General features: G+C 35.6%; 1 protein-coding gene across 1 annotated transcript in view; it reads right to left on the reverse strand.

Annotated features, from left to right (window-relative positions):
• Positions 1 to 12,822, reverse strand: part of LOC127862722 (uncharacterized) — a 185,654-nt gene extending 172,832 nt beyond the window's left edge. Inside the window, exon 1 of the mRNA XM_052401984.1 lies at positions 12,236 to 12,822. Within this exon, the coding sequence (XP_052257944.1) occupies positions 12,236 to 12,579 (344 nt within the window). The 5' untranslated portion in view covers positions 12,580 to 12,822. The remainder of the gene's footprint in view (positions 1 to 12,235) is intronic.
• Between the last annotated feature and the right edge of the window lie 215 nt (positions 12,823 to 13,037).

The following is a 13,037-nucleotide window of genomic DNA, read 5'->3' on the forward strand; positions in this document are numbered from 1 at the left end:
CGGTGCGATTGACAACGATAATAAATAGAAATTACAATTGCAATAACAGCCGCATAAATAGATATGTGTATCATTTAATAATAGGATTTTAAACAGTTCTGCTGGACGCACACATTTCAATGGCAGTCGTTAATTGCACCCCCTCCCCCCTCAATTAAAAGTGTTTTACCCAGGAGGGCATAGAGTCATGGCAAAGTATATTCACAAATGGCATGTGAGTAAATGCTTAAGTCAAGGGGCCAAAAAAGCGCAAATAAACACCAATTTGATAAATTTCAGTTTGGGGAATATTTTTACACATATAAACACATCTGTACAAACTTGAGAGTTAATTAGTGGTGTATTCAACTAAAATCAATAAATATATTTAATATGTTTACCTTTGAATATTGTCCATTTTAATAACATGCAATAACAGTAAAACTGTATAGAGATAATTGTAATTACTCGCATGACCCAGTTGACAATGATCATGCAGTCTTTATGAATGAAATCTCCAGTTGTAAAGACACACATTGGACCAATGAAATCACTCGTGTGATATAAATGTCAGTTAGATGAAATGTATGTAAACAAATGTTTCAAACGGCGCTGGACAGTTAGTCTTGATGCATAATGTAACGACAAGAACGGTAATAATGTTTTTTCATACGTTTAATTGAATTATGGTATCGAGGTACATGAACTTTGTAGGGAAGATGCCACAGGCTTTTTCCGCTCCATTTTGGGAAAACGCCACACTGGAATTTTGGGAATTTCGCGTCGTGAAAAACCCTATTTTGGGAAAAAAATTATCGCAAAATTGGCTCAATTGGGAAAAATTATCGCAAGTAAAAAGTGTTTCTTATATTTCAAAGAAACCGTTAACTGGTAAATAATGACTATTTTGATAACTTATTATTAAAATTTTACAAAATATGAACATGTGTAATAAGTGCAGGTTTTTTAATCTGAATTTGGGGAAAAGGCCTGACCTTTTTTGAGGTGAAAAAAATTGCGCGAAGCGCCGGATTTTGAGGAAAATAAGGAAAGTCTTAAATAATCATTAACATATTTAACAGTTTTTAAAACAAATTCAAGGCAACAAATAATTTAATTATGCAATACTTTCTATTTTCTACACTGGATCAGGTAAACTCATATATTTTAAGGTTAAAAAAAAAAATAAAAAAAAAATATATATTTTTTTTTTAATTGGGAATTTTTTTTTTCAATTGGGAAAAAAACAACCAGATTTGCATTGGGAATGGGGCCGAATTTCAGACCCGTGGCATAGGGCGGAAAAAGCCTGGATGCCCTTTACTCCGTGAAGATTTCAGTCTTAAAGACTGCATGATCATTGTCAACTGGGTCAGGCGGCTGTGTATCGTGTTATTTCTTAAAAGTTGACCCAGCATTTGTAAAAATATTGCAAGACATATACATTTGTAAAACGGAAATTCATTTCTGCGTTGAATAAGACCGAGATCGTGAAAATCGCTGTACAATTGATGAAGATATGGCTGTTAAAAGCAATGCACCCCGTTTTGGGGTGATTTTGAGTTGCATACCTTGTTTTATATATATTTGATAGTGAATTTTTTTTCCATAAAATTCAATTTTTCGTTATAATATGATTATTTATCATTCAAAATGATGTTTTCACTAATTAATATCATAGCCACACGCTAACCACCTGTGTATGATGCTACTTGCCCAAATCTTGTAAATCAGAAATAAAGTATTTCATTTTTGAATTAACTTCAGTATTGTTTATCCCCAGACAGGTTTTATTATTTTCACAAGAGCATATTAAAACAGAATGGAAATAAATTGCAATTAAATTTATTTTAGATGCAATTGTGTTGCATTTCTATTTTGACCAATGCTATGACTGTTAGGTTAATTTTTGTTTAAATGCGCGTGCTAGTGATCACACCATCGAGCTGTCAAAAAGGAGATGTGACTTTTCATTAACCATTCCAAGATGGTCACACAACAATGTATTGTGTTGGTGTATTTGTGTTTGCTGTTTACTGTGACTTTTCATTAACCGTTCCAAGATGGTCACACAACAATGTATTGTGTTGGTGTATTTGTGCTTGCTGTTTACTGTGACTTTTCATTAACCGTTCCAAGATGGTCACACAACAATGTATTGTGTTGGTGTATTTGTGTTTGCTGTTTACTGTGACTTTTCATTAACCGTTCCAAGATGGTCACACAACAATGTATTGTGTTGGTGTATTTGTGCTTGCTGTTTACTGTGACTTTTCATTAACCGTTCCAAGATGGTCACACAACAATGTATTGTGTTGGTGTATTTGTGCTTGCTGTTTACTGTGACTTTTCATTAACCGTTCCAAGATGGTCACACAACAATGTATTGTGTTGGTGTATTTGTGTTTGCTGTTTACTGTGACTTTTCATTAACCGTTCCAAGATGGTCACACAACAATGTATTGTGTTGGTGTATTTGTGCTTGCTGTTTACTGTGACTTTTCATTAACCGTTCCAAGATGGTCACACAACAATGTATTGTGTTGGTGTAATTGTGCTTGCTGTTTACTGTGACTTTTCATTAACCGTTCCAAGATGGTCACACAACAATGTTTTGTGTTGGTGTATTTGTGCTTGCTGTTTACTGTGACTTTTCATTAACCGTTCCAAGATGGTCACACAACAATGTATTGTGTTGGTGTATTTGTGTTTGCTGATTACTGTGACTTTTCATTAACCGTTCCAAGATGGTCACACAACAATGTATTGTGTTGGTGTATTTGTGTTTGCTGATTACTGTGACTTTTCATTAACTGTTCCAAGATGGTCACACAACAATGTATTGTGTTGGTGTATTTGTGTTTGCTGATTACTGTGACTTTTCATTAACCGTTCCAAGATGGTCACACAACAATGTATTGTGTTGGTGTATTTGTGTTTGCTGATTACTGTGACTTTTCATTAACCGTTCCAAGATGGTCACACAACAATGTATTGTGTTGGTGTATTTGTGCTTGCTGTTTACTGTGACTTTTCATTAACCGTTCCAAGATGGTCACACAACAATGTATTGTGTTGGTGTATTTGTGTTTGCTGATTACTGTGACTTTTCATTAACCGTTCCAAGATGGTCACACAACAATGTATTGTGTTGGTGTATTTGTGCTTGCTGTTTACTGTGACTTTTCATTAACCGTTCCAAGATGGTCACACAACAATGTATTGTGTTGGTGTATTTGTGCTTGCTGTTTACTGTGACTGTGCATTTACCGTTCCAAGATGGTCACACAACAATGTATTGTGTTGGTGTATTTGTGCTTGCTGTTTACTGTGACTGTGCATTTACCGTTTTAAAGATGGTGACACAACAATGCATCGTGTTGGTGTATTTGTGTTTGCTGATTACTGTGATTTTCATTAACCGTTCCAAGATGGTCACACAACAATGTATTGTGTTGGTGTATTTGTGCTTGCTGTTTACTGTGACTTTTCATTAACCGTTCCAAGATGGTCACACAACAATGTATTGTGTTGGTGTATTTGTGTTTGCTGATTACTGTGACTTTTCATTAACCGTTCCAAGATGGTCACACAACAATGTATTGTGTTGGTGTATTTGTGCTTGCTGTTTACTGTGACTGTGCATTTACCGTTCCAAGATGGTCACACAACAATGTATTGTGTTGGTGTATTTGTGCTTGCTGTTTACTGTGACTGTGCATTTACCGTTTTAAAGATGGTGACACAACAATGCATCGTGTTGGTGTATTTGTGTTTGCTGTTTACTGTGACTTTGCATTTACCGTTCTAAGATGGTGACACAACAATCCATCGTGTTGGTGTTTTTGTGTTTGCTGATTACTGTGACTTTGCATTTACCATTCTAAGATGGTGACACAACAATGCATCGTGTTGGTGTATTTGTGTTTGCTGTTTACTGTGACTTTGCATTTACCGTTTTAAAGATGGTGACACAACAATCCATTGTGTTGGTGTATTTGTGTTTGCTGTTAACTGTGACTTTGCATTAACCTTTCTAAGATGACGACACAACAATCCATCATGTTGGTGTATTTGTGTTTGCTGTTAACTGTGACTTTGCATTAACCTTTCTAAGATGACGACACAACAATCCATCATGTTGGTGTATTTGTGTTTGCTGTTTACTGTGACTTTGCATTAACCTTTCTAAGATGGTGACACAACAATGCATCGTGTTGGTGTATTTGTGTTTGCTGTTTACTGTGACTTTGCATTAACCTTTCTAAGATGACGACACAACAATCCATCATGTTGGTGTATTTGTGTTTGCTGTTAACTGTGACTTTGCATTAACCTTTCTAAGATGACGACACAACAATCCATTGTGTTGGTGTATTTGTGTTTGCTGTTAACTGTGACTTTGCATTTACCGTTCTAAGATGGTGACACAACAATGCATCGTGTTGGTGTTTTTGTGTTTGCTGTTTACTGTGACTTTGCATTAACCGTTCTAAGATGGTGACACAACAATCCATTGTGTTGGTGTATTTGTGTTTGCTGTTTACTGTGACTTTGCATTAACCTTTCTAAGATGGTGGCACAACAATGCATCGTGTTGGTGTATTTGTGTTTGCTGTTTACCTGTGACTTTGCATTTACCGTTCCAAGATGGTCACACAACAATCCATTGTGTTGATGTATTTGTGTTTGCTGTTTACTGTGACTTTGCATTTACCGTTCTAAGATGGTCACACAACAATGCATCGTGTTGGTGTATTTGTGTTTGCTGTTTACTGTGACTTTGCATTTACCGTTCTAAGATGGTGACACAACAATCCATTGTGTTGGTGTATTTGTGTTTGCTGTTTACTGTGACTTTGCATTAACCTTTCTAAGATGGTGACACAACAATGCATCCTGTTGGTGTATTTGTGTTTGCTGTTTACCTGTGACTTTGCATTTAACGTTCTAAGATGGTGACACAACAATCCATCGTGTTGGTGTATTTGTGTTTGCTGTTTACTTTGACTTTGTATTTACTGTTCTAAGATGGTGACACAACAATCCATTGTGTTGGTGTATTTTTGTTTGCTGTTTACTGTGACTTTGCATTAACTTTTCTAAGATGGAGACACAACAATGCATCGTGTTGGTGTATTTGTGTTTGCTGTTTACTGTGACTTTGCATTAACCGTTCTAAGATGGTGACACAACAATCCATTGTGTTGATGTATTTGTGTTTGCTGTTTACTGTAACTTTGCATTTACCGTTCTAAGATGGTGACACAACAATCCATTGTGTTGGTGTATTTGTGTTTGCTGTTTACTGTGACTTTGCATTAACCTTTCTAAGATGTTGACACAACAATCCATCGTGTTGGTGTATTTGTGTTTGCTGTTTACCTGTGAATTTGTCTTTACCTTTCTAATATGGTGACACAACAATGCATCGTGTTGGTGTATTTCTGTTTGCTGTTTACCTGTACATCGTGTTGGTGTATTTCTGTTTGCTGTTTACCTGTGATTTTGCATTTACGGTTCTAAGATGGTGACACTACAATCCATCGTGCTGGTGTATTTGTGTTTGCTGTGACCTGTACATATTATTGAAGCTCTGACATAACAATCCATCGTGTTGGTGTATTTGTGTGTGCTGTTTACATATGGTATTGAAGCTCTTTTGCATATTAAGCTTCGATGCAAATACGGGCCATAAATGATCATATGAAATCTGTTGTTTAAATCTCTGACCAAAGAGACACTTAGAAAACTCGACAGGTATGCTTTGTTAATTGCCTAAGAAAATTGATGTTGAATTTTAAGTACTTTTGTTCATAAGCTTTCAAAAAATTAAACGGGCTTTTTCAGGCTCCCTACACCAAGAGTAGACCAAGCAATAGTTGACAAAAAAGTAACATCTCAGTTATTATCCAACGAGAGCACAGCGTTGTTAAACAATTCAACACAAATATGGCCTAGCGAGTGTGAAAACAGCCTGTTGAATAGTTGGAAAGGTGATTATCCAAGCAAATCAGATTTGCGGGAATAATTATATTGGTGTTACCATTGTAACATTTTGATTGTATAAGATGTGTAATTACCGTGTGAATTATGACTATCAATCCTAATTATGGATAATTGCAATGTGCTTTAGATGTAGCCAGATCAATTATAGTAAATGTTTTTGCAAGTTTTCTGTTTGATGACCCCTGTACACTAGAAACATTTCCTCCTGGTTCTTACTTGTCTAGGCGCTAACAAACTACAACTTTAAGTCAACGGCACTCAAGCGTGTGCTGTGAGGAATAGAGTCAAACCTAAGAATGGTCGAAAGGTCAAATGGTCTCGCTTCTGTTCTCCTATTATTGCAGGCGAGTCATTATTGTTCATAGTATCTGGTAAATAACACTAATCATAACTTTTATACACAATAAATATACTGTATGCCTATTCAAAATGTCATAACAATTCAATGTAAATGAGCCACTGGCCATTATGACCTAAGCCAAAGTTTCAGCCAGGGCTTAACACTAACTTTTTTTTCAACTAGCCCATTCGGGCTTGTAAATGCAGAACCTACTAGCCCTGACCAATGTTTCATGTGCCCTGACCCAAGTATATCAAAACCTTAATATTTATCATTCAACTTGTATCTTCTTGTGTGTAGAGATGCGCAATTATGATTCAATCATTCTTATTAGCTTGCCTTTCTAATGCTAATGAATTCAATATTCATCTACTTAAGACATCTAGTTGTAATCTTCATGCCATTTCGGGAGAAATTTCCCTTTTTTTCCCCGATACTTTCTCTTACTTGCCTCCTTCCCTTTTCTTTTCTTATCAGAGGAATCCCCATCCCCACCCGTAAAGCCAAACCTTTTTTTACATAGATTGCCGCGGTTACCGTCTGACAACAAATGGAAAGTGAATCTTAGGTTTCGCAAAATAACGTGTTACTGTAGTCGTAACAATTGTACAGGGTTAACTCTCTACTAAAAGCCGGGATCAACCATTAATATAAGTTTTGCTAATTGAATTGCGTAAAAAAGATTTTCAAACACTTCTAATCGATCAAACAAATTACAATTATTAATTAACTAATAATTTTATAGTAACTTTGTGTTAATGTCGAGTTGCCTTCATCCCCCCCGGACGATCCTGGGCGATCCCAGCTTTTAGATTAAAACGTATTTTTATCGAGAAAACACATCACTACGAGGAAACCATGGGCGATCCTGGCTTTTAGATTATAACGTATTTTTATCGAGAAAACACGTCACTACGAGGAAACCAATCAAAAACCGTATCTAGCGGAATTCTGTTTAAAAATAGGTACTGACGTGTTTTACCGGGAAAACTGCCGGGGATTTTCTGAATAACATGTATCTGCCTCTTTTTTATTGCAATCAGGGGGTTCCAAATCTATTTTGAGTACGATCCGTTTGTTGTCTCTGACAGTCACTTCACTCTGGGACTTCTGTCATCTGATCGTACTGTATTAAGATTGTTGCATCTTTGAAAAGCTTATTTAAAATGCAGTTTATTGATATAGAACACATAATCCCTCCCAAAATACACACTACCTGTCGGGCATGTTCCTGGGACATTGGCTAGCCCAGACCTAGGTACAGGCAGTGAATGTCGTTTGGACGTGCCTTAGTGTTAAGCCCTGTCAGTGACCGTTTTACATAAACAAGAGGACCATGATGGCACTGTATCGTTCCACTGTTTTTTATGCAAGCATGTTACTTTATCTTTCTATCCCTCATCCCACTGGGCGCTTAAAGTTGGAAGGGTCAGATTTTATATATGGAAAATGTTACAACGCATTTGATTTGAATCAGATTCACAAGACCCATAGGAATCAAAATGCTTTAACCCTTTACCAAACGACACATTTTGGACTGTCCCAATTTGAAAGACGTTGCAGATGACAACTAAATTGTAATGGAATATGAAGGAAATAATCAGGTAGGGTAGAAATAATTGTGATAAAAGGAGAAATTGCTTACTACAAACCCGTAAAATCCTGTTATTGTTTGGTAAAGGGGTAATAATCTCTTGTTTCTTCTTAGAGCCTTTCACACATTTATAACAAATACGATAGTAGCATCTTTCTTTGTAAAGAATCATTTCAAAATATAATTTACAACCCACACATCCCTAAGACCAACAGGCCTGAGAATATTATGATAATCTAAAGATTATTTCTTTATATTTATAAATGTATTTAATTAAATAATACATTTGAATTCTAAGATCAATTCATAACTTATATTAAGAAAATTATAAAATGGTCAGAAATATATCATGGATCGTTGAGCAATTGACACTCATATCCACAATTCATGAGTCATGATTCACAAACAGAACAATGAATCATAAGTAATTAAAAAGCAGCCTAGTTAAGAACATTGCACTTCATTAATTTCAACTCCTTCTCTTGGATACAAAGTTTGAGTTTACCATGCAGTATCATACATTGACTTTTCTTGAAATAATTATGTTCATGGAAGTTGTGTTTTTAAAATCAACAAGGGCTGTTTGTAAAACATGCATGCCCCCCATACGGGCTGTCCGTTGTAGTGGCAGCCATCGTGTGAATACGTTTTTTGTCACTGTGACCTTGACCTTTGACCTAGTGACCTGAAAATCAATAGGGGTCATCTGCGAGTCATGATCAATGTACCTATGAAGTGTCATGATCCTAGGCAAAAGCGTTCTTGAGTTATCATCCGAAAATCATTTTACTATTTCGGGTCACCGTGACCTTGACTTTTGACCTTGTGACCTCAAAATCAATAGGGGTCATCTGCGAGTCATGATCAATCTACCTGTGAAGTTTCATGATCCTAGGCATATGCGTCCTTGAGTTATCCGAAAACCATTTTACTATTTCGGGTCACCGTGACCTTGACCTTTGACCTAGTGACCTCAAAATCAATAGCGGTCATCTGCGAGTCATGATCAATCTACCCATGAAGTTTCATGATCCTAGGCGTATGCATTCTTGAGTTATCATCCGGAAACCATTTGACTATTTCGGGTCACCGTGACCTTGACCTTTGACCTAGTGACCTCAAAATCAATAGGGGTCATCTGCGAGTCATGATCAATCTACCCATAAAGTTTCATGATCCTAGGCGTATGCGTTCTTGAGTTATCATTCAAAAACCATTTAACTATTTCGGGTCACCGTGACCTTGACCTTTGACCTAGTGACCTCAAAATCAATAGGGGTCATCTGCGAGTCATGAGCAATGTACCTATGAAGTTTCATGATCCTTGGCCCAAGCGTTCTTAAGTTATCGTCTGACAACCACCTGGTGGACGGACCGACAGACCGACCGACAGACCGACATGAGCAAAGCAATATACCCCCTCTTCTTCGAAGGGGGGCATAATAAGATATTATTATACTGGTTTAAAGCGGGTATATACGATTTTGTCAAATATTTATGAATTTATATAAAATGTGTGAAAAACTAATTATATATATATTTCAATATAAATTAAAATAAATGTTAAGAAGAACATGTGTTGAAAAATGCGAAATAAGCCAGATATTTAATGCTCAAATTGAAAACGGCTGTACAGCCGAATTCGCCAGCATGTATATCATACATGTACAATGTGAATCTAAACTTAGTTTAATGGTTTATTTGAATTTCTGCAACGATATCTATTTATACGGCACACGAACACTAACTCCAATCCTAATACAAAGACGAATGCTTTGGTTATTGTAGGAAAATATGTTTGTCACAATCGGCTCGGGCCGCTAATTTGTCTTTGCTGCATTTTATGAAATTCAGCTTTAATGTATAATTTTTCTTGTCTATTATGTGTAATTGTAACATATTCTATCAATATATTACAAATAAACACATATAAAAAATCGTATATACCCGCTTTAAACACTACAAAAAATACATGAACTTAACATGTCATCCGAAATATTTTTATCCGGATATATGGTCACTTTCGACATATTTAAATAAAACCCGACTGTTTTCAGTTTTTAAGAAAAACATGCATAACACATGTTCTTACTTCAATTCCTTTGTAAGCAGTCACTATCTGATCTTAAATGGCATTAAATCACAGGGTTTTATCTCATGTTTACAAGATGTTGTTGTTGTTGGTCACAGCCACACGGCCGCAGTAATCTCCCCTGGTAAAAATCTATCAGTTTTGTGACCCCCGGGGCAGGGTCAAATTTGAGCCCAGGGGAATACTTTGAACAAATTTGGTAGAGGACTATTAGATGTCACTACATACCAAATTTAGTAGCCCTAGGCTCTATATTTATGAACAAGAAGATTTTTAAAGTTTGCACAAAATAGGCCTTATTAAAGCATATGTTCAATTTTGTGACCCCCGGGGCAGGGTCAAATTTGTCCCCAGGGGCATAATTTGAACAAACTAAGTAGAGAACTATTAGATGTCACTACATACCGAATTTGGTAGAAATAGGCCCAATGGTTATGGACAAAGTGTTGTTTAAAGTTTGCACAAAATAGGCCCAATATAAGTATAAATTATGTTCAATTTTGTTACCCCTGGGAAACAGTTAAATTTGATCTCAGGGGCTTAATTTGCACAAACTTGGTAGACAACTATGAGATGTCACTACAAACCAAATTTGGAAGCCCTATACCATACGGATATGGACAAGAGGGTTTTTAAAGTTTGCACAAAATAGGCCTTATTTAAGCATATGTTCAATTTTGTGACCCCCAAGGCAGGGTCAAATTTGACCCCAGGGGCATAATTTGAAGAAACTTGGTAGAGGACTATAAGATGTCACTACGTACCAAATTTGGTAGCCCTAGGCCTTATGGTTATGGACGAAAGGATTTTTAAAGTTTTCACAAAATAGGCCTTATATAAGAAAATTTTCAATTTTGTGACCCCCGGGGAAGGGTCAAATTTGACCCCAGGAGCATAATTTGAACAAATTTGAAAAAGGTTCACCCCAGGAACATTTCTGAGAAATTTCATCAGAATTGGACCAGGAGTTTAGGAGAAGAAGATGTAAAAAAATAAAGTTAACGCACGCACGGATGCACGCATGCACGCGCGACGGACATAGGACCATGACATAAGCCCCGCTGGCCTCTGGAGCTAAAAAACCAAAATGGCCGACCAAAGCGGTGTATCGAAGCATAGAAGGCACAAAAGCCATTTGAAAATTCCACGCTGCATGCATTCTTTCAATCCGATTTTAAAGAACAAAATAACCAAAGCATGGTTTCGTAAATAATTGATGAACTTATAAGCTAATTCGTTAATGACTGTGAATCTAAAGCGGTTTAATAAACATTCAAGCTCAGTGTCCAGAAGAACAGCTGAGACAAGGAAACAGTAATACATCAGGCTTGAAATAAATAATTAAACACATACAGAGAAATATAATAATCAATTTTATAAATAGGGGGTATAATAAGAATTAATTGTTAAACTATGCAGTAAAATAAGAATTTGATCCAAATGTTATCTGGAGCTCTAATTGGTCCTCTTCCTTTAAAGAAACACCTTCAAGAAGTGCTGGACAGTTAATGTTTTGGTTAAATTTAATGTATTTGATGGTTATCCATGACTATTACAACAATAATTGTCATGACTTCCAGTGTTCGTTGGAAAGTAGGTAATGTTTTGCCAGTGATGCTATGCTTTTTAAATACGTAGCTCACAATTATGTTAATTTGTTTATGGATTAATAGTACTTTTTCAAATGTTTTAAATGCTGCTTATTTTTTTAAAGTCCAGCCAGTATGTTGTCAAAACATTGCCAATTCAAACGCAGTTTTTGTTGTTATGTCCAATAATACACATTAAACTTTGGTTGACATTTTACATGCATGTTTTTGTAATGTTTCACTTCCAAAATTCGTATGTATTCATTAAGATGGCCGATACTACAGATAGACATGATAATGAATAGCTACTTCATTAATAGCCTGTATTCCAAAAAGGATTGTATGGTCAAAAGATGAATTATCAAATGGTAATTAACAAAATGATGATTTGTATAAATGGGAGTAAAATCACAACAGATGATAAGTGTTTTTTTAGAAGCCACAGTAAGAAACAGACAGAAAATGTATCTAGGTAGCAATTAGCTACCACAGCAATTTGCCACACCATGATTCTTATTAAGCATGTTATCAATAAGACTGAATATTGCTAGTCACTTTTGCTTAATGCAGTACAATAATTGGTATTGAAATATTACATTACAATTGAAGAAGGTAATATATATTTAAAATACCTGTGATCAAAGTCAACACATTTAGAGCAGCACAGAGAACTGTGGTCTTGGCAGAATTTAGTTAATTGTTCATCTTTGTGAATATCACATGTTCTGAGATAATGCTCCTTTTTCTTAGACAGTGGCCACTTCCTTATTTTATCCCTTCCATAAGGAGATTGTTTATTAAACCACCGACCATGCTTTCTGTGATACTTAATACACTGTCCACAGTAAAAAGTATTGCATTTTTTACAGTAAAATACTGCATTTATCTCCTTATTATGATCTTGGCAGATTGAACAACAATATTCTTTATCCACAACATGGCCTTGAGCAACAGAATCTACAGAAAATGTTGCCATGTTTAATAATGAAATTTAAGCAAACTTAAATTAAAATGAAATGTAAAACCAGAGTTTGTCTGTTAAACACAATTTATATTTAACAAAAACACCTTTTGTTTTATAAGTCGCTTTAAATTGTGTGTTAAAAGTCTAGAAATAAAGATTTAGATCTGAACAGAAACCAAGCTGAGCTTCAAATGACATTCATTGGTCTGATACAAGTAAACAGTTTAACAATGTGAGCTGTCAACTAACTATTGGCTCACGTGACATTCAGATTATGTTCTGCATTGAATAAGATTTGTAGCGTAGCATAAACTTACTGTAAATCTGCTTGTTACACATTATCAATTATACAGGTAGTATTATGAATTAGTCACACATCTGATCCTTCAGCATAAACAGTTCAGCATAAACATTATATTGTTTCTTTTTTCAGTTTACTTTTTGTTAACACAAAATTATGGTTACACTCT

This window comes from Dreissena polymorpha, chromosome 1 (assembly GCF_020536995.1).
Source record: "Dreissena polymorpha isolate Duluth1 chromosome 1, UMN_Dpol_1.0, whole genome shotgun sequence".
Lineage (NCBI taxonomy): Eukaryota > Metazoa > Mollusca > Bivalvia > Myida > Dreissenidae > Dreissena > Dreissena polymorpha.